Source organism: Anser brachyrhynchus (assembly GCF_964034855.1).
Source record: "Anser brachyrhynchus genome assembly, chromosome: 13".
Lineage (NCBI taxonomy): Eukaryota > Metazoa > Chordata > Aves > Anseriformes > Anatidae > Anser > Anser brachyrhynchus.
Window position 1 is genome coordinate 9,369,581 of NC_137708.1, and position 27,624 is coordinate 9,397,204.

A 27,624-nucleotide genomic window follows, 5' to 3' on the forward strand; every position below is an offset into this window, starting at 1 on the left:
GAACAGCCTTCAGCTGAATTTTAAAAAGTTGCTTGGGAAAAAGAATACTTTTAATAATTGCAAACAGCCACCATGAAATGGTGAAACCATAAAATGAGAGGTATAACCAACTCAGATGTGGTTTTCAAACAGAGTTTGAATAAGACCCATAGAAAAACTGGGATAGTTGTTAAGTCCAAGTCTAAAGGAGAAATTCAATATTTTTGTTCTCTCCTAGTTCAGTGGGAAGCTTTGATTGCTTAGTAAGATAAAAGAAACTATACAAAAACTAGGACTGATCAAGACATTCTAAAGATCCTTGTGTAATGATTAATTTTGCCAGTAAATGAGAAACAACACAGCTTAGTCTATCTCTGTGAATAATACTGTTATCCTCCTTTGTTAAAATTAACATTGTTCTGAAAGTTTGGGAAAATCTGCTAAACAGGTCTTAATTGTTTTAGAGTGTATATTTAAATTTTTATCTTCACAGATACATAAAGCATTAGCTATGTCTATAGACTTTTGCTTTGCAGATAAACACACTGCTCTTCTCGAAAATTGTTGTTTGTGCTGCAGAATGGAGACTGGCAAAAGGAATAAGTATTTAGCCAATCAGCTAGATTGTAATCCCTTTTGTTTCTGTAGAGCAGGTGGCAAGTAAAGTTCTTACTGTATCAGAAGAAACTTCCTTGTTCCTACATTAATTTCTCTGATAGATAAAGAGGACAAACAAGACCAATTACATAGTCCTTTACACCCATCAGTAGAAGTCCTGGATGAATATAATTGAGTAATGCATGCAGCCAGTTGCTTCCAAACACGTCTTCATATCAAATTCAAACTCTCACAGAGATATGCAAACTACTACTACAGAATATAATTTCTCTTATCACAAGAGGCACCTCACCTTATAAAGCTGGCATCTAACCTATTTTATCATAACAACAGATGAATCCCAATGCAGTGACGTGGATGAATGCACACACAGTGGTGCACAAAACAATCAACCCTGTTTTCCTGTGCCAGCTCCAGTAGCCAAACACAAAATTAGCAAATCAGCATGGAATTGCTTTGCGAGGTATTTAGGATATATACGTAAAGAAACAGCAGTAAAGTTAAGTTCCGAAAAATGATTTGCAACCTCTTACATACAGAGCCAAGTATTTAACTAGGGTTTTCCTCACACAGCAAGCTCTCTAACTTTCCTCTCTCTGGACAGCTGCAGTTAGCCTGGCAGGCTGCATGACACCAGGGCAAATCACAGATAAAGCCCCTCATAATTAACAACTTCATGGAAAATCATTAACCCACACCTATTTATTAGTTCACTAGTGAGAAAGATATATATTTGAGAGTGTAACACTAACCTTGTAATGGTAGGAATATTCTCCACACAAAAAAATGACTTCTCATAGTTAATAGATGTGGATTAATGATTAGTCCACGGAATTGTTTACTAATAAAATGAGAAATAACTATAAGAAATTTTAACGATACCCACCTTGAAACAATGGTAATATTCTCCAGACAGAAATTGGCCCTAGACTGGCAAACTGCCCCAGGGAACATTCCATGAAAAATAAAGGCAAGCCAGCTAATGCCAACATCAGTGTATATGGGATTAGAAAAGCACCTGAAGGAAGAAGGAAAAAAAAAACAGCACATAAAACAATGAATATTTCAGTAGTCACCACAGTTGTAGTACATTCTATACTCCCGCTTTTCCCTGCCTCAAATAACCCACTGATTGTTTGTTTTGCTTTTTGCAGAATATAGATTTATAAACCTTTTTTTCTGTAAGACTAAATAGTACCTATGATGAAGAGACACAGATTACCAGAAGAGCCAATTATTTACATAGTATTATTTCTCTTATAGAATTAAAAGCATTTTACAAGAACTACTGAAGACTGTTCTCAGAGAAACAGGAGCACTGCTCAGCTGTAGGCTCCATTGGCTTTGTCTGCTTTCTATTTCATCTTCTGGCTTTTAATTTAAAGAGGAACAGAACCATCTCTTCATGTACTTAACTGTGAGTTGCAGCTGCACTGTTAGAGTAGCTACTGGATGTCAAAGCATGAAAATTATTTTATACGGTTGGCTGACTCCTGTGTCAAACAGGATCTCAGCACAGCTTTTGTGTGAGTCCATCTTAAAGTGCACATTAACCTGATATCAATGAGAACCCTGTTCTGTGAAAGGGATTGGCACTGCTTTTGTGTGTGTTCAAAAAATAGGGAAAGTGAGAGTTCAGCTTTCCTAAACATGACCTGATATCCACACGTGTAAGTGAACTGAAATCCATCCTCTTTGCTGTCAAACATAAAAGCAATCAAGGACCCAGTACTACAAGGAACTGCAAATACCTGCTGTAACTTAAGGATGTAAATCCCCCCTCCAAATTAGCTGGGGCAAAGAAAGGATACAAAAAATGGCACAGATATGCTCCAAACGCTAAGCTTTCTGCTGCAGCAGATACAAAGCCACCTAGTAGATAATGTCATGGCTTGTTTTGTTTTCACAATTTTCTTCAACAACCGTAACTAAGACAACTGGGCCAATAACCTCAAACCAATAAAACTTCTGTACCAAGAATCTCATCTTGTGTTTCACATGCAGCTGAAAGCACTGTGTTGCATTCAGAAACCAGAATTTGACTTAAAATGACTGTTAGGCAGAGTAAAGAAGTCTATACGGGTAAGTTCTCTGCAGTTACTTGGCATTTACACTCTCTTTAATTAGGGGCAGTTGTCTGGCAGGTAGACAAAGCCCTGGGATCATAGGCGGGGAATCCAGAGCCTCCATTTGGCTTTGCCACTAGTTTATCCTGTTAGCAGGTAAAGGTTCTCTCTGCCTCACATTTCTCAAGTATCTGGGGATACTTGATATTATGGGGATAATTATCAAGCTTGGATTAATTATTCCGGCTTAGCTTGCTTGCTGGGCAAAACAAAGGTTGAGAGATAATTCAATTGCTCTCTACAAACATATCAGAAGGTTAACACTGAGGAAGGATAATGGCTATTTAGGTTAACAGAGGATATTGGCACATTGATAAAAAGATGCAAGCCTGTCACGAGTAGATCATTAGAGCTCTGGAATACTCGGATGGAAGTTTGCAGTTAAAACTCAATATTTCCCTCCTCAGGTGGTACCCAAAGAACACAGAGATGCTTCTTCCTCCTCTTGCATTTCCTATCAGTGGGCATTATGCCATTTCCCAAGGAGATGCTCACATCCAGCTTTGACAAAACACACCCAGCCTCAGGGCTTGCCTTCACCACTCTCAGAGACAGCAAGGTGTGCCCACCCAAAACGGCCATTCAATACAGTTACCTCCACCGTTCTGGTAGGTGAGATAGGGAAAACGCCAGACGTTGCCCAGGCCCACAGCGTAGCCCACCATGGAGAGCAGGTAGTCAGCTTTGTTCGACCAGTTGCCACGTTCCAAGTTCTCATCGCTGTCACTGGCATGGGCGTCTTTTTCATTTGACAAACTGAAGTCCTTGGAAGAGAAGAAGGATGGCTCGGGATCACTCACCCCCGATGTGAGCAGGGCTGTCATATCCTCACTTATCTGTCCGCAGCTGCACCTGGGCATCACTGAGCAGGGCAGCTACATAGGGAAGGCAGAGCCAGGCGGATTGCCAGTCCAGCTGGTCCCTGGCCAGGCAGCATGGACCTGTTAGAGAATGTCGTCCCAGAGAGCCCAAAGAATCTTCAGGGACAGTCTTGCCCTACTCCTACCTCAGCCCCTGTGGGGGCATCACTTCCAGGGGACACCCCCCCCTACTGTGCCCCTGTACATGCCAAGGTGCACCCCTACCTGTCCAGGTGTTGACCCCAGCTCATCCCCCTTTGCTTACATGTCTGAGTGCCCTTATATTCTTGTACCTGCCTGAAGAAGCTTTAATGCCTGCTAAAGTGCAACCATACCTCACCTGTCCAGCACTTCCATGGCTGCCCAGGTACACATACCCTTCCAGTCCAAGTGCCCCACGCCCACATGGGATACATTCATATCCTACCTGCTTAGGTTCACCCACACCTGTTCTCCCACACCTGCCCAGGTACCCCCATCGCCCACCTGCCCAGGTGTTCTCATACCTGCCCAGGTGTGTCTGTACCTCACCTGCCCTTCATGCTTTCATACCTGCTCGAATTCCCCCACCTGCCCTGTGCCTCCCCCCCCATCCCCACCTTCTTCTTCCCGCAAGAGAGGAAACCCGGCAGGCTGAGCATCCCCATAGCTGCCGTTGCCGTTGCCGTTGCCGCTCCGCTCTGCCCGCGCCGCCCGGCTCCCGGTCCTTTATCGGAGCCGCCTCCCGCCCGCCGCCCGCCCCCCTGCCGGGAACCGCGGCCTCGGGGCTGCCCCGCGGTCCGGGCGGGGCCGCCGGCGATGCGGCACCTCCCGCCCCAGGGGCGCTGCTCAAGGCATCCCCTCGCCACCCGCCCCAGTCCGTGCCCACTTCCCCTCCGCACACCGACCGCGCAACCCACATCCTCGGGAACACCCACCTGCCTAAGCCTGCCCCAGCCTCCTGCCCACTTCCCCTCCTAAGTACCCCCTGCCCTTCCCAGCCTTGCCCCAGACCCGCTTCCCTCATCACACGCCTTCTTCCTTCTCTGCCCGTACCTTGCTTCCACCTACAGAGCTGCCAGCTCCCCCCCGACACACACACGCCTAAGCACCGCACACCTGCTGGAACAGCCAACCCCACGCTCATCCCCTGCCTCTCACTGCAGGGCCGCTGCCCAGCCACCTCACCTATGTTCATGCCGTACCAGCAGACCCCTGCTCACGAGTCACCCCTCTTTCATATCCAGTTCCCACACATCCCTGCCTCCTTTTGCTTCCCTCTCTTCTCCGTGCTGGAGGAGTCTGAGCAAGAGAGACACGTGAAAGCAAAGGGCACAAGGGGGTTAAACAAGATGGAAATTTCAGTTTCTAAACACACCTTCCAAGCACAGGACAGGCACAGAAAGGGCAGGTCATAAAAGCAAAGCCAACCTCCAGAGGAGGAATTTAACGAGCATGACAACTTTAATGACAACTTTTCTGAAGACCTCCCCTGCTTCACCCACCCAAGTGGCATTCCCCAGGCATGCCCTAAGGACACAGAGGAATATGTTGGCCAAAGAATACCAGGTGTTCGTGTGCAAGGGGATGCAGGTTGACTAGCTGCTTAAATGCATCTTCAGCTGCTCTTTTCTAAGACACTCAGATCCACACTCCGACAAACATACACTGTCGGTCCTCAGTTAGTGAGATTTCTTGTTGAAGAAAGCACTACCATGGCTCAGTCTAGCCATGAGTAGGAGCTGTATCAGGAGTGAGAAGTGTGGGAGACAGTGTTTGAATCATAGGAAGGTCAAATCACATTTTTACTTAAAAATAAAAAATAAAAAACACCCTGTGCAGAAGGTTCTGTAGAAGACTTCTATTTTAGCCACTAGATGGATGCTAGAATACTGTATCTTTTGAACAGAAAGTAAGCACAAGTCTAGTGTGCTGGCCTGATACTCTGGAAATTAAAACAAATGAATCAAGTAAATGCTCTTGACAGGTTGCCCATGAATGGTGGATTCAAACAGTCAAGCCACAAAATGCCAAGCTTCAAACCAGTTCTGCACAAAACAACACAGAATTTACATACCCTGAGGACAAACCGAGAAATCAGGCAAGATCTTTCCAAAGCCAATTTGATTTAAACAAACTAAAATAACCTTTCTGACAATCCTGATTTGAGTTAGGAGTATGAAATATATAAAATGAGATAGCATGACTTTGTTTTGGATTCTGGTATCTGTGGATTACTAACTCCCCAGGTAGAAAAGAAAATGTTCCTGCAAACAATGCTGGGCCTGACAAAAGCACTGACTTCTCTTCCCAACTCATGATTCAGAACTAGTTATCAGCTTGTTTAGAAACAAAATGAGATGAAAAACAACCTGTTAACCACAGCCTCTCCCTCCTTATTAGGATTAAGTGCATGTTGTAATGTTGTGGAGTCACCAACTGTGGCATTTTCTCTGTGTAACTCAAGATGACTAAAAGTAAAACTATACTGGAGGTATCGCTCCTGGGATGCATTCAGTTTCTAACCATTCGAATGTTTATTTCTAATACATTTTTGTATTTAAAGAGAGAAATAAAAATCACAGAACAGTCAGCATTCCAGGGGTGATCAGTGGAGAGATGAGTGTAGTTAAAGGGGAGAATTGTGCCTGAAGCAGAGCTTTATTTTGCCTGTGTGTTAGATATGCAGCTGAATAGCACAGTAGTTTGATCTGCATTTACTAGAGGTTGAGACCATCAAGCTTGAACCCTGAAGGCTGCTTCCTTACAGCTAGCACAGCCACCCCCACCCACCAAGCACCCTGTGAGCCACTTATCATTGGAATGCCTCAGCTAGAAATACAGAGATAACAGCCTGGCTTTGGCAAAGATGAGATATCCCATCTCCTGCCCAGCAGCGTAGCAGGTACCTAAGTCACCTTTTACCTTGGAAAATCACTCCTGAATTATTATGAACTCAACTTACTGAGAATTCTGTTAATCTAACTTTTTAAAAATATATCTATTGTTAATAACCTTAATGTGTTGACAATACAGCAAACAATCCTGGCAGTTCCTAGGGAGTAGAGAGATCCCCCATGTTTTCCATTCAGTTGCACCAGTGATTTTATCGCATGTTGGACATGGCCTCTAGCTATCACAATACAGCGCTGACAATGAAGTAGATGTATTTGGTATGCTTACTTAAGAACAAGATGATTAAACTCTGTTTCTTAATATCTTCCACGATAACAATGCTTACTAGCGTTGGCACCTGGCACACACATTCAAAACTGATTCAGTAGACAAAACCAATGCTAGGGAATTCACCATTCCTATTGCCAATGAGCAGAAACTAAAGACCAGAAAACCCACTCTGTGAACAGAAGCAGTGGCTTTAGAATAGCAGTAATCCTTGCACTGAAGCACTAAAGGGAAGTTACTGATATGTGTACTAGGCAGGCAGTCCTCTCTAGGATAAAGTGATCCAGAGAGGAACAAGAGTGAATGCTGCAAGAAAACCTGAAAATTCACCAACAGATGCAGTCTAAACATGGGACTTAGCTGTACACATCTCCTACAGTGTTAACAGTGACACCAAGGAGCACACTGTCCCAGAGGATACAGTTGTTGTTGAGAAGGAATAAATACAGTGACTGGTCATTGGGCCTTGGTCCATGCAATTACAGTATAGAGATGGTAAGACCACAGGCATCTGGTAAGATGGTAAGACCACAGTCCTGGAAAAATGGTCATGAATCTTGAATTAAGTTCCCTCCCATCCAGAAAAGATCAAGCAGCTGCATATGTGTGGAAAACTTAAAAATCTCTGTAGAGTTGCTTCATATCTTTTAACATGCTTGTAGCTAGGCTGTATTACTCATACTTTTGGTATTTGCACGTGCTTTGCAGACAGTGAATTTATCACCAACAATCCAAAGAACCTGTATATCTGTTGCTTTAGTAAACTGCACTGCTCATTAATCTAGCTGTGGTAGTTCACATTGAATACAGCCAAACTCTTTTAGGTATGGCTGTGGTAGTTCATGGAACGCAACTAGATTGAGGGTGTATAACATTTTTTGTGCATCCATAATCGTGATAGTTCAGTACACTGAACACAACCGGACTTATAATAACTATTTGGGTATCACTCCCACTTGCTTTGAGCTTTAACGCAACAATATGTAAGTGTCCACCTATGAGCGGTGGTGGTGAGGCACTGGAACGGGTTGCCCAGAGAAGCTGTAGATGCCCCATGCCTGGAGGTGTTCAGGACCTAAATGGCCTTTAAAGTCACTTACTTCCAACCCAAGCCATTCTAAGACTCTGTGAGATGCAAATCATGTAGTTCAAAATAATGTCTGTCCTAGCTAAGAGTCCAAAATAAGCAAGAGACCAAATGCAGGAATAATTGCCAGTATTCTGCAAAGCTAACAGGCAAACACACCAATGGTACACAAAGGTCCTATGTGAAAAGCTGGCAGACTGGTCCAGCTGCCTACAAGCTAACACATTTTATCTGTGTAGCTCTCTATTATAGAAATTAACTTTTGGTATACCTGTAAATTCAGCTACGAGACATTCACCCCATGGAATACAGTGTGGTGTCATGAACCTGCTTCACACCTAGGAAAAACAAGGTATGTGCCAGCATGCATTGGATGGTCATGACAAGGATGCTGGTACCTTCCCACAAAGCCAAAAATTGGAGTGATGGACTGCATATCTGTATTTGCTGGCTGACAGAAACAGCTTCCTCATGTTTCCTTTATTCCAGCATCATTGCAGCAGCTTCTCCACAGCTGCAGACAAACATTAGGTAACCAGATGGCAGTAACACATGCAACCAGATTTAAAAAAAAAAAAAAAAAAAAAAGTTGGTCTTCAGGACCTGAGGAAGATGTCACATCTAAACCATATAACCATCTCTCACCAGCACATAATTACTGTAATCCAGACCTCCGCAGCCACATTGTACTCTAGATGAGAAGAGACAGAAAGTCAGAAGGGACTACTATAAACTTACAGACAAGGTAAAGCAGATTTAGGCAGTTGGCTCCTGCAGTAACAAGGATTATCTACTCCTACAGAGATGAACAAAATTAAGCCCGACAATTCTTACTTAAATTAATACTTTTTGTTTAAGAAAGTATCAGCCTTGGTTAAAAGACCAGGAGATGGTGATCTTAGTGGTCAGCTGGACTGCAGATGATCTGGAAGAACCTTTACCACTAAATTAAAAAAAAACAAAAAGTCAATCAATGATCAAGTAACCAACAAAACCAAGACAGCATTCTCCATCAGGTGAGAAATGTATTATTTCATTGTATGCCAGCGGTAAGCAAGGTGGGATTACACCTGGAAGGAATGTACAGCAAGAATTACACAGAAGACAAGACAGAGAGATGATGATAGTATTAATGAGGGCACAGGCTATGCAAATTCAAGAGATGCAACCCATTGTTTTTCTGAAGTAGCCATCTGCAGCTGCAGAGAGGTACTTGAAGAAGCAGGCTGTCAGGGATTGTAACAGAACACAAAGAGAGTGGAAAATAATTTTTTAAGAGTCCTCTGGCCAATACTCGCTTGCCTAATCCTAATGGCCTCCATCCAACATTTTGTGTGAGTCAGACAACTGAAACAGAGCAGCATATTCTGCTTCCAGCCCTGCTGATCCCTTCAGGGTGAGGGATGAGATTTTGTTCATGGGAAAGGGAGATGTTCTTTTATACATCCTTCTTCCTGGATCTGTTTTTTGTTTATTTGTTGTTTGTTGGTGGTGTTGTTTTTTCTTTATGGCCTTTGTGCCCTTTTTTTTTTTTTTTTAAACTGCAGCTGGAAGTTTTTGATTGGTTGGTTGGTTTTTGCCTCTGCTGTTCAGCAGGTCATTAGGAAGATAACTTCTGTTCAGTCTGGATCTCACAGCCAAAAGCTCATTTTCATTAAAAATCTCCTGGTATGGAAGTTCTAAGATTTTTTGATTCACAAACTTAGAAAGGGGGTATTGAAAGTTTTCAATAATATCAAAAGAATTTTATTCACTAGTATAATATTAAATATTGGTAAGGAGTCTAGATAAAGAAATTAGAGGAAATAAAATGGAAATTAGAAACAAAGAATGAAAATCCAAATTAAGTAGTCTGTTTTAACTTTGAATCATTTGAGGATTTTTCCATCAAGGTTTTTAGCAAAATTGACATACTTCCATGAAATATTTTTTATTTTGCAGGAGTGGCATTGTCTTAAGAGAAATTTCCACAATATTTTTAAAGAGACTTACACTCTATTCTGCATTATATAATCATATTAAAGATCAGTATTGACCAAATTGCAAAGATTGTTCCTTGATAAGATTTTTCTTCAACCTTAACACTTCTGGATTCATCTCAGAGGTGAGAAGTGCAGCAAGGTCACTTCTGCTGAACTATTTGCCTCTGTCTGTTATCATACCCCAAACAGCAGCTGAAAGTCAACTCTTTTATCTCCTCACAACAGATAGGCTGGAAAAGTGCCATAAATGCAAAATGTATAACCCTTCTAAGTCACACTACTAGGAAAATCCCTTTTTTATTTTTGAAGGTGGAGGCTTGAAACTATATGGAAAGCAAATTTACCTTCAGGTATTTTTAGCAGGGTGCAACCTACAATTAGCAGAATACACACTAGTAAAGGTAGTGATTGTGATATTTTACATATGCATGTGGGAAAAAAATATATAAGGCAGAAAAACTCTCAAATATAGCGGCAAAACTGAAAGACTGTACTATGGATCTTTTACTAAACAGATGCAGGAAAAGGACTTCATCCTCCCAGCTACTCAAAAGGGAATAGCAAGTCTCCATCCCCTGAATTAATCAAAGTGTTTTCAAGACTATTTTCAAGACTGTCAGCTTTTTATCTACAGCAGTTGGTCTACACATTAGAAGTCACAGTTCCTGACAACTTGTTGATTTGTCACATATTACTGAAGTTGTCACATATGAATATGATACTTCTGAAACATGGAGCTCCAACTAGATTAAGTTACAAAACAATCAAAAAAAAAACAAACTAGGGTGTTCAAGGTAGGATTAAATAGAGGTTAGGTGTTTATATCAACTACATAAACCTCTGAAAAATGACAGCTGAAATACTGACTTGCTTCAGAGTCACTTCAGTGCAGTGAACAGCTGCATTTGCAGACCAGGACTGTTAATTTCCCCGGTTCTGCCACTATATATGACCCAGAGTATCTCATCTTTCCATAGACGAATGAGCCTGGTGCCAAAGTAGCATCTAGGTCTGTCTGAGATCCACCAGGCCAGCCCCTACCTGCCCCTTCCCTGAACATCCTGTAGGGATGCTCCAAATACATGTAGCTTGTCTTTGAGCAACTGAAACACTGTGTAATGCAAAACCTTGGGTGAGTATCATTAAAGTCATAGCAACAGATATAACTAATAGAGGGAAGACACAAAGTACAGGAGAACAAAAACCTGGGAGGGTGCCATAATCAGAACTTAATGATTAGGGAGTGCATAGGTGTCAGAATATAATGACTTACCTCTTGGGAAACATTCCAGAGGCGTGACCAGTAGAAACTAAGGAGTCATTTTTAATTGAGTAAAATAAAGCCTATGAATGAGAACAATACTAGTTTTCAAATATGCTGAACCAAATACATCACTCTCATGAACAGTTTTATTTTCAATTTTTTTACTGAAATATCAGTATTAAGTGCTGATATTTCAGCAAAGCCAAACGGTTACACACAAACAGCTTTTCACAGAAGATGACATAAATCCATATTCTTGAGAAACTTCTACCTAACAGTAAGGCTTTGAGGTATAGGCTTTGACTACCATAAAGCAAGAAGAAAAGCTTTCAACTCTGTCCACCGTTCATTCATGTAATTTTGCACACTAAAATACAGTACTGTTATGTGATCTCTCAGGGAATTATCCTTGGAATTGTTATCTTTCACAATAGAAGCCAGTCTGTTAGCCATACATAACAATTTAGGAAGGGAAATGCCTCCATCAATGCTTTCCTTTGCATGCTATCTATTCCTGCAGATTATAGATACTCTCAGAAATGGCTCATCAAATCAGTGGAACGTCTCATGTAGGCAAAAGCAACCTCACATTAAGTAATAACATCATAAAATCACTTGTTAAAAAAACACAATTCTAAATAAAAAAGGAAAAGAAGAGAGGATTTACACATTAACATCCATTGCAATATATGATGTATGATACTTCCCCTAACAAAGTTATAGGGACAATATAACAACAATTACTTAGCTAAATGCTTTCATATTTTTTTTTTTTAATTATGTACAGAAAGGTGAGAAACAGAGTACAGTCCTGATGTGATATCTAAGTGTGGGTGTACATCTGAAAGGAATTTCTCAGGATACAATTTCCTATTAATTATGCAGTGTAAAATCCATCTTTCCTTGCAGCTTGACTCATTTACACTTCATTTCAACATTTCAGTGTCCATAACGTGTGTGGGATCAGAGCTTCAGATGGAACAAACAGAGCTTTATGTCTTCCTCTATGTAAGGGTGGGCAAGTATCACTGCACAATGAGAATGCTTTTTTGTCTTTTTACTTCAGATGTAAGAAAACACTAAAGGATATAATTCTGCTACAACTAGCATAAAAAATGTATGTCTTGGAGTCCTAAATTTAGGGAGAAGTTTACAAGAATGTTGTGGATTTCTGCTCTGCAGATTTTGTAAAAGTAGTAGCGTACGTGATGCCAACAACCTGCTTCCACCAGGTTACAGTTACTCTGCAGTGTAAAGCATGCCCACTTCTACAAATATTTTATCCAGGGGATGAAAATATACACTCTAGTTTCCTTACCTCAGAACTGCAGAGGTTAATTTTTATATGTATATATATAATGTGTTACATTTTTGACTATGATTTGTTTCCCCCTCAAAGAACCTGCATTTTCGTAGCTGGTTTTAACGTTTGAACAAAAATATATATGTGTGTATAAATATATATATATATATAACAAAGATATTTTTCCTTCAAGATGGGGCAATTGCCAACAGAAGATGTTGGCACTCATCCAGACAGTTTTCTTCAGTCACAGGTTTCTTTATGTAACATTGGTCTGGCAACCCTGTAATGTCCCATACTCCTCATTACAAGCTTCTCCTTGGCTGGCAAGAGAGGGGGAAAAGTTTGCACAGGAGTGCAAGAATACAAAGTAAGAAAATGGGCTGACATCCTTTTCACGTAATGAAACAAGACACAATAAGCGTGACTTATGCACCTGGCAGAGAACACCAGGGCACATCCTAGCAACAGTGACTGCTGTAAAAAGGGATTGAGTAGCCCCTGAAAAGCTGAAATATAATCTGTGATTGATAGCAAATACTGATCCAGAGAAAACTAGCTGTGAAAAATGCCCTGATTTACAGTCAAAATCTTGTTGTGATGCCTCTACTCTGTTCAAATTCTTGTTGCCAATGTCTGTCTTTGGACTTTTTTTTACAAACAGTTGTACAAACTGAATGAGGTAACTAGATTTGTTGTCTGTGACAAGGAAGTCTCCAGGACTCTTCCATACAGCTCTGAGCAAATAAAACTGTTTTTAGGACCTCGTAAATAGGCTGTGGAGATTTGTTGCTGAGTTCTGGTAGCCAGTAAGAAGTTAAAAGTAGTAACAAGCACTAGAGTTTACAGAATGTCTACTTTAAAGGCTGTGGGCACAGAGATTACATTTGTTCTCATATATACTCTTTTACACTAGCCTCTTATACCAACATAAGTAGGAATAATTTTATATTATAGCAGCCTGAAGTATATAGTTAAAATACAATGTATTTTCAAGCTATTAAAAGGAGACAACCTGTATTGATTAAATAATCTAGTCTTTAGATGTTTTAATTTTTATTAAAGGTTCTGTCTTAGTGACAATCAGGAAACATGATTGTTTTCCTAACAACAAAATGTAGTGCCAGGAGGCCTGGAAACATCCTGGAAAACTTTACTCCATTACTCCATCTGATTCCAAGTATATCTGAGCTGATATTCCAAGAATTAGTAAAACACTCCAGCAACAACTTTTTAAAGTAGTTTGTGTAATGTGAGCATGCTGTTCACTGTGAGAAAGCAGAACTATGCTGAACACACTTTGTGCCCATTAATAAAGGATATTGAAATAATGTATGGAATTTCCAATGTCCTGAGACATAATGCCTTGAATCCTGTTGTTTTACATTGGAGAATGATTACAGAATGACACCCATTAGAAAAACTAGCTGGGCAGAAACACTTCAAAAATAACTATTGCAGTATGGAAAAATTAGATTCATTTAAAACAATAATGCTTTAGTGTACATTTTCAATTAAAAATTAAAAATTGATTATTAATGTGCAGAATGTAAGATTTTATGTTTAGTTGTTGTAGTTTGAGGAATTAGATTAATCCTAGGCGACTCTTGCTGTACAGATTTTTTAAGATAGTGTTTCATTTAAAGCCACTCTAGTAAAAGACATCAGCCGTTCTAGTAAAAGACATCAACCAAACCGTAATGTTACCAGCACTCTTTCCAGATATGTTTGTTATGCTGTCAGCAAACATTCAGTTTTGCGAAGACATGCCAGTCTTATTTATACAAGATTTTGTGTATAGGAGGCAGTCTCGTAAGGCATAACTTAGTTACATGAAAATTTGCTTTCTGCTCTGGAATGAGTTTTTTTTGTTTGTTTGTTTGTTTGTTTTTTTGCGTGTGTGTGGGGCGGGGGGATTGGTTGGTTGGTTGGTTGGTTTTGGTTTTGCTTGTGTGTTTGTGAAACAGGCTGCCCAGAGAGGTTGTGGAGTCTCCTTCTCTGGAAACATTCAAAACCCACCTGGACGCATTCCTGTGTGACCTGATCTAGGTGTTTCTGCTCTGGCAGGGGGATTGGACCAGATGATCTTTCAAGGTCCCTTCCAATCTCTAACATTCTGTGATTCTGTGATTCTGTGTTTGGTTGTTTGGCTTTTTGCTGTTGCTATTTGTTTGTTCGTTTGTTTTTTGTTCCCCAGAAAATGAGCTTTCATGTTGGAGTGTAATTCCAAAGAGAATTAATTGTTCGGCATGTGATTTGGTCACTTCTAGCCTGATACACATGTATGGAACTAAAGCAAGACGTTACCTGAATCTTCTTAGAGTGTAAATCATGGTTTCCTTCTTCACCAAGACACTGAAGAAGGGCCCCAGGTACACATGCAGCATAATATGACACTAATACTAAACTGGACACTGGTATTAGAAGAGTCAACACATGAATCCTTCTAGCAAGGGGCTGGCTTTGTCTTTCGTGTTTCACTGCTTCTCATTTCTTGGCTCTTTGCTCCTATATAGTGTTGCTTTACAGGCTAAATTACACAGTTTTGTGTCCAAACTTGTTTAACTAGTAGCCTTCCTTGCAAGAAGGGGGGCAGGGGAGAAGAGGAAACACTGCTGGTAGAGTGTTTGAGATGAGATGATGTGGGTTGCATTTACCCACATGTTTAACTGATGGGAAGACAGTCGTGTTTTTCATTTATATTCAAATGACGTGCACTTGGGGCTTAATCTTGTGCGTCAGTAACTGGCTGAGACACTAAACTAGATGTTTCAATTTATTAACTTCAGGAAGTTTACAAGGAGGTTGATGGTGTTGTGAAACATTTTCCTGTCACTGACTAAAAGACTATTGATTATACCAGTTCCATTAAAAAATTCTGATAAATTTATTTTATTGTGTCCTAATAAATTAGGCTTTCCAGTTTTCATTGGCTCACTTAGCAAAGAATACACTTCCTCTATGGGCATGCATTGGTTGTTAAAGCGGATGTGGATGAGAGAAAACTGAATCCTAGAGTAGATTTCAATCTGTCACATTGGCATACAGATTTACCACTATGCGGGTAGGTGTTTATATAAATATTTAGAACCGGTTCTTCCTTGTTTGCCTAAATCAAGGCCAGATAACATATCCAATAGTTTGAATATTTCAAGCAATATATGTAATGGCATGGACATGTGCTTTAGTCCTTTCACTTAGAAAGATAAAGATTGCAAACACAAGAATGCTATCGCCACGTGGCACTCTGAGAAAGGTCAGGTGTTTCAAAGGCACACTAAGGTCACAAACAATAAAATGTACTGCAAATAGATAACTTGGTATCTTTGCTCCAAGATATTATGGATATTTACCAGCTTGGCGCTTGTATCTTCTTTACCAAAAGAAACTATTAAGCATTCTTATTACAGACTCAGAGCAAGAAGAAAAATAATAATAATAAAAAAATTATAGACTTTTTAGAGTGCTTATAATAGATAGTCTGAAAGGGTTTATCCTAATCAGTTTATTTAATAGGAAGGGTTACTGCAGTGTCCGAAGACCCAAAGCGGGAGTCTTGGGAAGGATAGATCTGGGACCCGCTGTGTACAGTAGTGTCATCCCATTTTCTCCTTAAAATGATCAAAACTCAGTTTAGCCCATTGTTTTCCCCCGTTACTCCAAATAGAGCACTGTTCCACAACGTTCAAAGGTGAAGACACCTCTGAAGATCTAACATACGTTTTAGCAACTGCTGTTGTGCTTAATTAGCTTTCTTTTCCTTCTTTGTTATCCTCAGCCCATGTCTTTCCTCCCATCTTTCCTTTCACCCTGTCTGTTGAGACCTATCGTATCTTCTGTCAGTCTTTGATATTCCTAAGATAAATAAACCAAATTCTTAAGAGTCACATCTCAGTTCCTCTGGTAATTCTGACATCCCTTCTCTGCAACTCTTCCAGTCTGAATTAGGCTTCTTTGAAAGTGGGTAAGCACAGGCAGAGACAAAGGGAGGGGAGGACAAGTATGCAACCTTTGAGGACAATCTAAGCATCATGTTTACATGAGAGCCCAAACAGATGAGGCACATTCTTCAGCCATTTGAAAAGCTGTTGATCTCAGCAGGGTGATAAAGCAGAGCCAGCAAGTCTAAAGTTTTGTCACCTTAGTACATTTATTTATTAAGGCAATTCTTTGGTTAATGTTTGAAGGTAGTTTCCCAGAGGAGACAAAACAAGCTAAACTATATTTGCAGAAGATTAAGTCATATTAGTTAGTTTTATAGTAAGAAAAGAGTCTAGGAGGAAGTCGCTGGAGATGGGAAACATTTGTGTTAAACAGCAAATTCATTAGAAGTGAATGTCTAAAGGACAAAAGAATTCTAAAATACAACATAGAGCTTGAGCATTTCCAAAAAAAAAAATAAATGCTAAAACATATAAAACTTTTTGAAATTTTTGATATTTTTCTTTTCAAAACATTTTTAAATCGTTGAACTAAGAAATACATTGTTTAGGATCACAGAATAACTTCAGCTGGAAGGTACCTCTAGTCCAGCCTCCTGCCTCTGAGGAGAATGGACTCCTCTTCCCAGGAAACAGAATAGGATAAAATAATACTGAGATGTTTTTTTCATGAGATGTTATGGAAATCCTTGGCTTTCTGCATTTTTAAAATGCTGTGCTAAGGAGAAATTCAGTCAGATGTCAGTTTTATGAGGCACAGGAGATATCTAGAGCTAGCAAGATGGTTACAGAAAGGGACAAATGTTCTGGGTTTATACAGGTCATCCCATCAACCCTTCCTCTAACCTTTATTAGAATCATAGAATCATAGAATATCCCAAGTTGGGAGGGACCCACAAGGATCATCGAGTGCAATTCCTGACTCCGCACAGGTCTACCTAAAAAATCAGACCATGTGACTGAGAGCATAGTCCAAATGCTTCTTAAACTCCGACAGGCTTGGTGCCATGACTACTTCCCTGGGGAGCCTGTTCCAGTGCGCGACAGCCCTCGCAGTGAAGTACCTCTTCCTCATATCCAGCCTGAACCTCCCCTGTCACTGGTTGACTCCATTCCCCCGGGCCCTGTTACACTAATTTTTGTACTAAGATCTTATAAAACATTGTTCTGTGTTACTGGGACACTCACTCATTTACTGCCGTTTACTTACAGATGATATGACCAAACCTTTGAGAACAGAAATGTTTTTTTTCACACAGGGAAGAAATAAAACAGACAACTGCAAATCCTTTCACAATGCACACCCTGTGTATGTTTCTTCAATGTTCCTTTTTGCCAGAAATCCTGCTGTTTCAAGGTCTCTAAATGTAGGATTGTGTAGTCTGATCCAAAGGGAAAACAAAAGGATGCAAGTAAATGAAGTGAACATCTACAGTTGCAATATCATTATATCACTGGAGAGGATGGAGATCCAGGCTGTAGTGATAACTCAGATATTGCTTATCTACCCCTTCTGCTGAGACTGATTTTTCCTTTGAGAGCTAGCCAAGAGAAATAGGTTATTCTGATCTCAGACTGAAACAAAACAGTTGGATATATCCTGTCTTAATATTGTTACAACAAACATTTCTACAGAAAGTCCTGAGATCAAATTTAATGAATACTAGTAGTAATACAAGTAAGATTCCTGAAAAAGAGAGATTCATGCTCAGTGATTAAAAACCAACACCAAATCAAAAGCCTTTTGGAGATGAGAAAAACAAACAGCAGTGTAATAGAAAATTAAGCTTCTAATACTATAAAATCATTTAAAGTTATGGAAAGTTATAGAAAACAAAAACAAAAAAAAACCCAACAAACAAACGAAAAACACTACAAGGCTTTGACATCCATAGAGAAGCAATTAAACTGAAACAGGCAGATAAAAGGTACAAATGTTTCTGAAGCCTGGAGATGGAGCTTGGATATAATATAGCAGTTCACAAGCTCAGCTGGAGGAAAGCAGCATATAGGTCATCTCTTCATGTCCATGGAATGCAAATTTTTGCCAGATTAACACCAGGAAAATATAAGATATTCTGGAAAAAAAATCCTCCTAATTTTTTTCTACTGAGATTACATTTGAGAGGACATTGGAAGCTGAAGACTTGACAGAGCCATGGAAATAAGAAATCACAGCAACTGTTAGCTCCACATGCACCTTTGCCTGTATCCCATGCCTAGGCAATATGGCAGGTCTTTCACAAAAACAACAGTCTGGTGATGATACTGTGAAACCCCACAATAATGAAACAATAAAGCTCCATGATATCATCCAAACAGTTGCAGTTGCCCCTCTGCAACTGTTTATGAGTCAATCTCCTGTATCCTCACTGGATTTAAATCTATTTCAAAAGCTCTTTTGTGAGATTGCAATATGAAATTTCTCACTTTTATTGAAATCTGCCAGCCTCTAAGATTGTTGACCACACTTATTTTGTGTTATAAATGAAGAAGAATTTACAGATGCAGTAGATAAGGTGTGCTTGTGTGTGTGTGTTAGCTATTTCCCTTTCTCTCTTCAGCCCAATCCTTGTGCATCTATTCCTGTTTCTTCCAGTTTGGACTGACTGATATGTAACCCAGACACCACTTAACCAACATACACAATACCTGAGCCATATACAATCACAACAGAAATTCCAGTTTCACAGCAGGATGGTGAGAAAGAGACAAAGTTCATGCTTAATTGTGGAAGGAAGATAACAAGTGTAACTTGTTTGTTTGACTAACACTACCTTAATTCCCCACCCCTTTAATGAGATGCCAAGCTTAGCTTGTGTACATGCAAAGCTGAAACGAAGACGAGGCTTGGAGCCTATGTCAGTCACACTGGTCACACTCAAGATGACCTCTAAGCCATTCATATAAATACCTACTTCTTCCTCGTCCAGAAGCTTTTCTTCTCGTCTTTTTCTCTCGCGGTAGCCTTGGACTTTTCCCTCTCTCCAAACTTTACAACCAAAACTCCACTTCATACAGCAGCTAAGTGCGGCCATTTCTGTTTGTCACGCCTTGCACTGACAGGAGGCTTCATGCAAATTACCCATTGTCACCCACGTCCACACCTCCTTGTGCCAAGGCTGCAAGAGAATTCTCACTGCTTGGCACAGCACCCTTCACCCTTGTACCTCCCTCTTACCTTTTTATCCTTACATTGTTAAATTTAATGATGGCATTTAAGAATTTGCACTTGTTTTTTTTTTTTTTGTCTGTTTGGTCTCCCAGGTGTTTCAGTTTTTCAGGAAGACAATACATCTCATAGCTCTTTGCTATGAAAATTCCTTCTTTTCTTTGGGGCATGGTGCAAACATGGTTGTCCAAAGATAGCAGACTCCCTCTTCAGCGATGTGTTAGGGCAGAGCTTTTGCCAGACTACATCCGGGGAAATTCAGTGCTTACATAATGATAACTTCTTCTTCTAGAGCAGTGCCTCTCGGCCAGGGCAGGCACAGGTGTTATGCCTACATGTACCTCAGTGGTCACCCCTGGGCAAGGAGAGTGGCTGGGTGCCCGTAGCTGGGCAAGCAGAATGTCCTCGGGGTGTGATGCTGGTTGCTAGGAGCTGCAGCATGACGATTCCATCCCCTGTCACTGCCTTCCCCATGACAACTATTTTCTGCAGAGGGATTACTTGTGTTTACTGTTGCTAAAGAAATCAAGCTGATTTAACAGTACTGAAACACAACAGGTTGGTTTTCCTGATGATGGGACCAGTCTTTCTCCTTGACCAAGTTTTCAAAATTCAGTGATAACTTGGAGAACTCTTTCCTGGACATCTGACTCGAAGTATATTGTATTAAGTGTGGGCTAAGTGTGCCCTCTCCCAGAGAAGGGCAACTGGTCAAGTGCTGGCAATGGTGTCTCTTTGCTCTAGCAAGTGGCTTTTTCACTGGTATTTGAGAATAAGGCAGCTTATTAAATAGCAACATTTCAGTATTAGAAATCCCATGTATATGGTTTGGTTGTGTCTATGAATAAGAGCCAGTGTCTAGATAAAATGCTACTACAGTTTAAAACTCATTAGGATCAACCCACAGCAAAACACTTCTTTGTAAATATTTTATTATTCCTGTCTCTCTTCAGCTCTTTTTATGACAAAACACATGCATAAAAACAGAGGTGAAGTCTCACTCAAAAAATAAAAACTTTTGTTAAAATAACTTTTTTTTTTCTTCTTTCTTTTTAGAGGAAAGATACAGATAGCAATTTTGGCCAAAGTTAGTAGTCAAAGGACATACATAGATTTTGCAGGACAACATGATGATTTAATTCTTGTACTCATTCAAAATGAAAAAAAATATAATACATTTACTTATCTTAGTATTTTATTTTCTGTCATTATAGCTGCTTTGCACATCCTCTTCCTTAGTTTCTCTTTTTAAAAAGCTCAAAAAAAAAAAAATCCATGTCTAGTATGCTTTCTGTGGCTTAAACTAGATCAGAAAGGAAATGTCAGAGTTGTTCTAATTCTTTGTTAAACTACACCATCATCTGTCAGATGCAATGCCTAACAGATGGAGCAGCTCTTCTCTTTTTTATTTGCAGTGACATTCAGATCAAAAGATTTCTGTATGAACAAAGAGAGCAGCAGGCCAGGTGGGGAATCAGAATCCAAAAGGCTACTTAAAATTCGTTTTGCCTCCCAAATGGGACGCAGTATGTTCCTATGGTAGTTGCCAAAACAATCAAATTTTTATATATGCATATTTATTTAATATATATTTATATATTTTTTATATATTTTCACAGAAACTACTACATGGAACCTAAGAAGCCTTGCTAATTGTTTTTAAGGTTGCATTTGCTTCCTGCCATATAAGCCATAACTTTTAGGATGTAAACTGGAAGACTAATGTCTTTTTTTTTTTTTTTCCCAAACAATTATATTCCTGACACTGCCAGCAAGTCTTGAACACATGAAAACTTAAAAGCCTCCACCCCTGTAAGTCCACTCTGAGCTAAATGATTGTGTTTCTCCAAAGCTGTGGTTTTGTTTGGTCACATCAGACCTTAACCCTGCTGAGAGCTTTGTGCTCTCAGGTGGGAGGAGATGGCATCCAACATCCCGGACACACTTCTGGCCCTTGCTCCACCGTGCATGTCCTCTGAAACTCTACAGCCTCCAGCACTCCTGTCCACCCTCCATCAACGGCCATCACCCCCCCAGACACCGTGGAGTTAAAATACTCAGAAATGAAGGAACTGAGGAGGGATGCTTCATTAGAAACAGCAACTTCACTGTGCCACCCAGATCTGTTTATTCTAGCTTGCCAACCCACAGAACAAAAGATAACCCGCACAGGAAGGCATTAAATGCGTGCAGTGCATCTCCTGCTGAGTCCCTGCTTTGTTTTTTACCACTCTGTTTCTCTGTTCACACCGTGCTGTGAGATCGTGGCAGGTGGAAATGTGGGAGGCTCTAAAACCTGACTTGGAGCTGTGTAAAGAGGCAACTCCCAGATACTATCAATTGTTTGGCTATGTTTTTTTTTTTTTTCTGGCCGATTTGTTTGAAAGGTGTGAAGGTTTTTTAAACTTTCCTTAAGGTTACTTCCATTGAGGAAGGTAATTTATTTACATACAAGTGGTTTGAGTTTAGACACAAATATAACCCAAGATAACCTTTCTTTCTCTGTTTTAGCCAAAAGGAGTTTACTCAAAGCCTTTATCAAGCCCTCTCCTCCCATATACTTGAGACCAGAGAGACTACATAAAAGGATTAGTGTGTAGTCCCACCTGTGGCAGTCACAGAGTAAAGGCCAACTGCTCAAAAGTTCAAGAAAGCAGGTAAGTTATCATACCACAAAGGTCTACGTGTCATGCCAACAAAGCCTTGTAAACCACGCACACACAGCATGGGAGCCTTTGAAGCAAAAACCAGGAAACAAGATTGAGTCTGACACTGCAATGAGAGGAAATCCCCAAACTCGGTAAAGGAAAACATTCTGTACTGTTGGCTGCAAGTTTTTGTTGTACAACTCTGTTCCTGAAGGCCATCCTTGCATACCAGTAAAACCACAAATGGGATGCAGAAGAGCTAGCTCTGTCCCAGCTTTGGGCACAAAAGGCAGCTCTGGGCCCTTCAGGTCTCTATTTAAGCCTCTGATGTAGCTGTGGATGACAGGGACTGTGACAGGCTCTACACTGTCCTGTTTGGTACTGGTGGTGATCTTGGACAGGGAGAGTTTCCAAACCTCTTTTTCTAAGGCATAAAGAGTCCTGGAGACACTGGTCCTAACCCTGCTGCTCATGGAGGTGCTGAGGTTTAACATGAAAATTTCTTTTTTCAAATAGGTTTTTATGAACATTCAATGTATGAAAGTATCAAACTCACTAACTTTCTCCTAGCTTAGAAAATCCTGTGTGTTTATGGAAACCACGCACACACAGTTGATAATCTGTTGATTTAAGTAAGGTAGGACTTCACCTATTGTTTGGGTCTTTCTTGTAACTTCCTTCTCTGCGGATAAGAGCAATCTCTTGTGTTGGTTAACACAAGCAATCTATCTCACAACTGCAAATCAATCTCTCCTTGCACTCCCTCCAGCATCTTCCTCTCCCTGCCCAGCACTGCCCATAAAACTGCAATGTTCTTTCATAAGTGCCAGCAGAGGGGTTCAACCATTTTTTGCTTTCAGTTTTGTCTCCTCTTACTGCTCTTCCTAGAAAGGCTGTGTATCAAAAAATAATGTGTTCAAAATCATACTGAATATGAGAGACCCTAGAAGTCACTTGCATTAGAATACAGATGTTACTGAAGCTTCCTTTTCTCATTTGCTGTCTGCCTGGACTTTGCTGTTTGGATGCCTTCGCAGCGGGTGAGCAGAAGCTGGACTGGACAACAGCTGGTCCCAGAGAGTGGCGAGAAGTGGACACCTAGTAGAGGAGGTTTAATATCTGGCATGAAATGCTCCTTATCTTGGCCTTGGAGAAGTAACCTCCTTTCTTTGCAGATCCCTTATTTGCATCAATAGCCACTGGAGAAACGTGCATGGAAAAGTACTCACACCATTGACTTAAAAAGTCCTACCATAGCATGGTGATAACCAAAGCACATGAGCATGTAGTGATACACTGTTCACGTCAGGCAGAGAACACATTTTTTGTGTTTGTGCTGCTTAAGAAATTTGGACAGCAGGAATGGGTTCACCACAGAAACATAAGGAGACCTTAAAACTATCTAGTAGTGCTCGGTGTCAGCTCATGCAGGAGCAGTACCCACTCTTGTACTATATTTCATCACCTTCACTGTGGCATCTGGGTCAGGGTTGGTATCAGTCTCAATCTTGTTTTATTAAATGTAACAACATCAGATACACTTTAATTATTTGCTCTTTTAGTTATGTTTCTGCTTCTGACGTTGCTTTTTGTTTCTGCTGTAGGTATTTGGAGTGAAAACATTAAATGAACTTCAAGTGAACTTAAGTCAATGTAATATAATCAAAGAGTTTATCTGAAGTACTATAAAAATGATATGAGATCACACACTACTGAGAGCAGATTGTGTAAACAAGAAGAAATGTCTTATACAAGCTGCTAAAGAATTCTTAATCGGGAAGTTTTATTGCTGTCTAGTTTAGATGGTCATTAATCTCACTGTTAGTTACAAATTTCCCAAATTTTATTCCATTGGATTCTCAAGATATAGCCTTTCTGACTGGGATGGTGTCTGACAGCAACACTATCAAAAATAAACCTCTGAGGCAGAAGACCTTGACTGTATCATGAGGTATATGGAGGTCAGCCTCATTTGCCAGGTACAACTCAGTATGGGCCTGGGATCTAAAAACGCATTAGCTCTGCCTTCCTGGCACATCTTGACTTCTGTACTCAGTTTCTGTACTGGCTTTCAGAACAGATATCAGGACTATAACTCAAGGTAAATTTTGGATTTGAAAATTGTTCTTGAGACTGTGTATAGAGGAAAGACTATAAGCTCCCTTATTGTTTGAAGGGCTGAAAAGTTACGGGAGAGCCAGTTTATCTGACCAACAACTGGGAAACAAGTTTAAGTCCCAAAGTGGAGCCACTGGACAAATTCAGAATCAGGGTTATGAACCACAACCCAGAGCTTGAATTTGAGATCCAATCTGTTTTAGGCAAAATACTGTGACCTTTCATAGAATATGTTAAATAGATTAGAAATCTGGTAAGGAATCATATTTGATCAAGAATATTGTATGAAACAATGCACACAGTTATGGGCAGAAAACAGTTTAAAACAAAACGAGACAATCATTATGGATTGTTTAAAGTTCAGTATCGACTGAAGAAACTGTTATTGTGTGGAGACTTTTATTTGGCTTTTGGCAAGGAAATACTTCTAAAGGTCACAGAAGATTACAGAATAAAGGCCAAAGCTGGGGAGAGAGCAAGGTGAGGGTGTCCAGGAAATAAATGAGGAAAAGACTAGAAATAATATTCAGGTTAAAGCTATTCATTCCCTTATGAACTGGAATTCCACAGTGTAGTAATAACCCGACTTGAATGAGTGGAAATGACTTAAGAGCCAGGGAACAGCAAACAAAAGTACACACCAGGGCACTGCAAACAGAACTGGCACTGCAGGATCAGGATTTCATCACTCCAGGAAAAGACAGCCCTAGTGTTCCCACGGGGAATACCAAAACAGTTGCTCTTGCCCTTGAGGCACATGACTGAACCCAAGGCAATTGCAGAGGACAAGTGCTATAAAGAATGACCTGTGAAGAACTGATCATCTGCTCTCACTGTAAGGGGCATGGGCAGCTCTCAGTAATGCCATGCCCACAGTAGTTTCAAGGGAGAATTCAGAACTACTCTAAAAACAACTCTGAAAAAGACAGTTGCCAAACTAAATCCTCTGAACTAGATGTTTTAATTGCTTCATAACTTTATCTTTGTTTTTACCACACTGCTATGAAAAGCTGTGGCTCTTTTCATTAAAGAGTGCCTCCAGTTCTATGTTCCTATATAAATTATTTGCTTTACAATATTAGAAATGATGAAACAAACAAGCAAAAACACATCATCATTGTGGTTCTTGCAGTTGCTGTCATAACTGACTGGAATTTTTTGTTTGTTTGTTTGTTTTTATTACATTGTAAAATCAGGTGAAATAAATGGAACTAGTGGCAGTTTCATTTTTCTCATGGCTTATAGTGCATTCTTACATTTTCGTAAACAAAGACCATATGGCTTGCTAGACAGAACATCAAACGTGAAACTAAGAACACCCATTCTGAGTCTGACACAACACACTGCTGGCCAATTTCCATCTTCTTTCTGCACCTACAGCTGTCAGTGAACCTGTAGGAGGCTGGCATATGCCTGGAATGCAGACACACAGCTTGAGAGAGCAATTTCATCTTTCTGTTTCCTCATATGTAAAACAGGGAGGACATGACCAAGCTATGTATCTAACCTAAGGTTATCCTTCCATAGCATTAAGTAGAGCAGAGCAACTCAAAACCTTGCACCTGTTTGATTTATCAGTAGGACTGGTAGAGTATTAAAGTTTATGTGTGGTTATTCCAAAAAGCTGCATATATAGGTTTGTGTGTACTTCAGACCTGATAACTGATGTGCCTAAAGACAAGCAGAGCCCAGAGCCTTTGCTACGTCTGTTTCAGGGTATGAATGCAGTGGGGAAAGAGGCAGTGGCTTTTCCATTGTACAACCAAAAGCTACAACTCCTTAACCTTCCTCTTCCCATCATCCACCAGCAAATCTGCCCTAAAATTTGTATTTTCAACTCCAGAATTTAATCCCCAGACCTGGTCAGCTGTGGGATACTGGCAACGCAGAACATTATCAGAAAGCAAAGCTTAACTATCTGTCAGCTTGCTCTCTGATGCTTGCTCAAGGATCACACTGGGGGCAGAATGAGCAAGACCATGTACAAGGGGAATGTCCATCTCTGCAGCTCTTCAAGACAATGAAGCTGAACTTCTGGCAGCCTCTCAGAAGCTGATAGCAGACCCAGACTAGAGTGGGGAGGGCTACTAGTAACAGGTGATTCTGTTTAATCTCTCATTAAATTATCATGATACTGGCAGGTAACATGCTATTAAGTCTTAGGACAGTGTAGGCTCTGAGGGCTATATTTGGCTGTGGGAGGGTGTTGTTTTTCTCTCTTCCAAAACTCATAAGCACATTCCGTTGCTACAGTGACCTCACTGAAAGGGTGGAGGAAGGAGAGGTGGATTTCACCTCAAGATAAAGGTGTTTCTGCTGAAACTGAAAGTAAAGGTGAGACTGGGTTTTCCTCCTTCTTTCCAGGCCCATAACCTACCATATTTACCCCCTCTCAGGAATTCCCCTTGGTCCTGCACTTCAGGAAAGTTAAAACCCCACAGCCTGCCCGTCTTGGTGACTGTGGTACACATTATCACAGTGTGCACTGAGACTTGCATAGCAATCTACCCATTATAATACAACAGCGAGAAGAACATGGACAACTTCACTCCTGCATAGGAAAGTTTTTCCCTTAAAGGCTTCTACACTCAGACTTCTCAACTGATAAGCACTCTTGGGACCTTCTTTGGCTTGCACATAGCTGTAGTTTGGAAAAAATGTTCCCACTCATCTGGGTCTGGTCCAGGTATCACAGGCAGTCTGATCAGAATGGGCTTTCCTAACGCCTGGACTGGTGAGCACAGCTCTTGTTAGCTGGCTCTGGACACCTCCCAGTTGGGCATGGCACAGCAGCCAGGCATGGACAGCTGAGTGCCACCCCTTCCAGACTGCTTTGAGCAGATCTCACCACTCAACAGCCCAAGGCAGATGCCAGACTTATAGTCCTTTGCTCTGGTGTTACTCTGTGCTCCAGCTGGACCGTTCCAAGATAGCTGTGCTCCAGAAGAGCAACAAAATTGTTGCCCAACAGGCAGAGTCTCAGGACTGTATGAGACAAAGCATCCAAAGAACTGGAATAAAGCCATGAACCTGCTGGATGCCAGATCAAAACCAAATACTGAGCAGTCCCTCTCCCTCCATCCATCCAAAGATAAACACAACAGCAGCCTTTCCCCCAACCCCCTCCCAGCTGCTCCCAACAACCGTTTCTTTCTTGCCATCTAAACAAGTGACAGTAAAATGTCCAATATGCCGCCTGGTGGGAGAAAGAATAAAGCACTGACACTGACTGTGTGGGACGGTGTCCTAAAATACATTGCTGAGAACTAGAGAAATGCTTGTTCAGAGGATTAAGCCCCGCAGCAAAAAGGTTAGAGGATTACACTGGAGCAACACTTGACGACTTCTTCAGGAAGTACATTAT

At 40.7% G+C, this 27,624-nt stretch overlaps 1 protein-coding gene across 4 annotated transcripts in view; it reads right to left on the reverse strand.

Moving 5' to 3' along the window:
• The window catches only part of SLC6A14 (solute carrier family 6 member 14), a 43,375-nt gene that overhangs the window by 11,700 nt on the left and 4,051 nt on the right, over positions 1-27,624 (reverse strand). Inside the window, exons 1-3 of one of the 4 annotated variants that reach the window (XM_080554420.1) lie at positions 19,241-19,375; positions 3,319-3,487; positions 1,484-1,615 (exon numbers count right to left, since the gene is read on the reverse strand). In XM_080554420.1, coding sequence (XP_080410546.1) covers positions 1,484-1,615; positions 3,319-3,487; positions 19,241-19,360 — 421 coding nt within the window. In that variant the 5' untranslated portion in view covers positions 19,361-19,375. Of the gene's footprint in view, positions 1-1,483; positions 1,616-3,318; positions 3,488-4,182; positions 4,340-4,750; positions 4,774-19,240; positions 19,376-27,624 lie in introns of those variants that run through there. The other 3 variants (XM_080554423.1, XM_080554422.1, XM_080554421.1) reach the window with 3 other exon arrangements.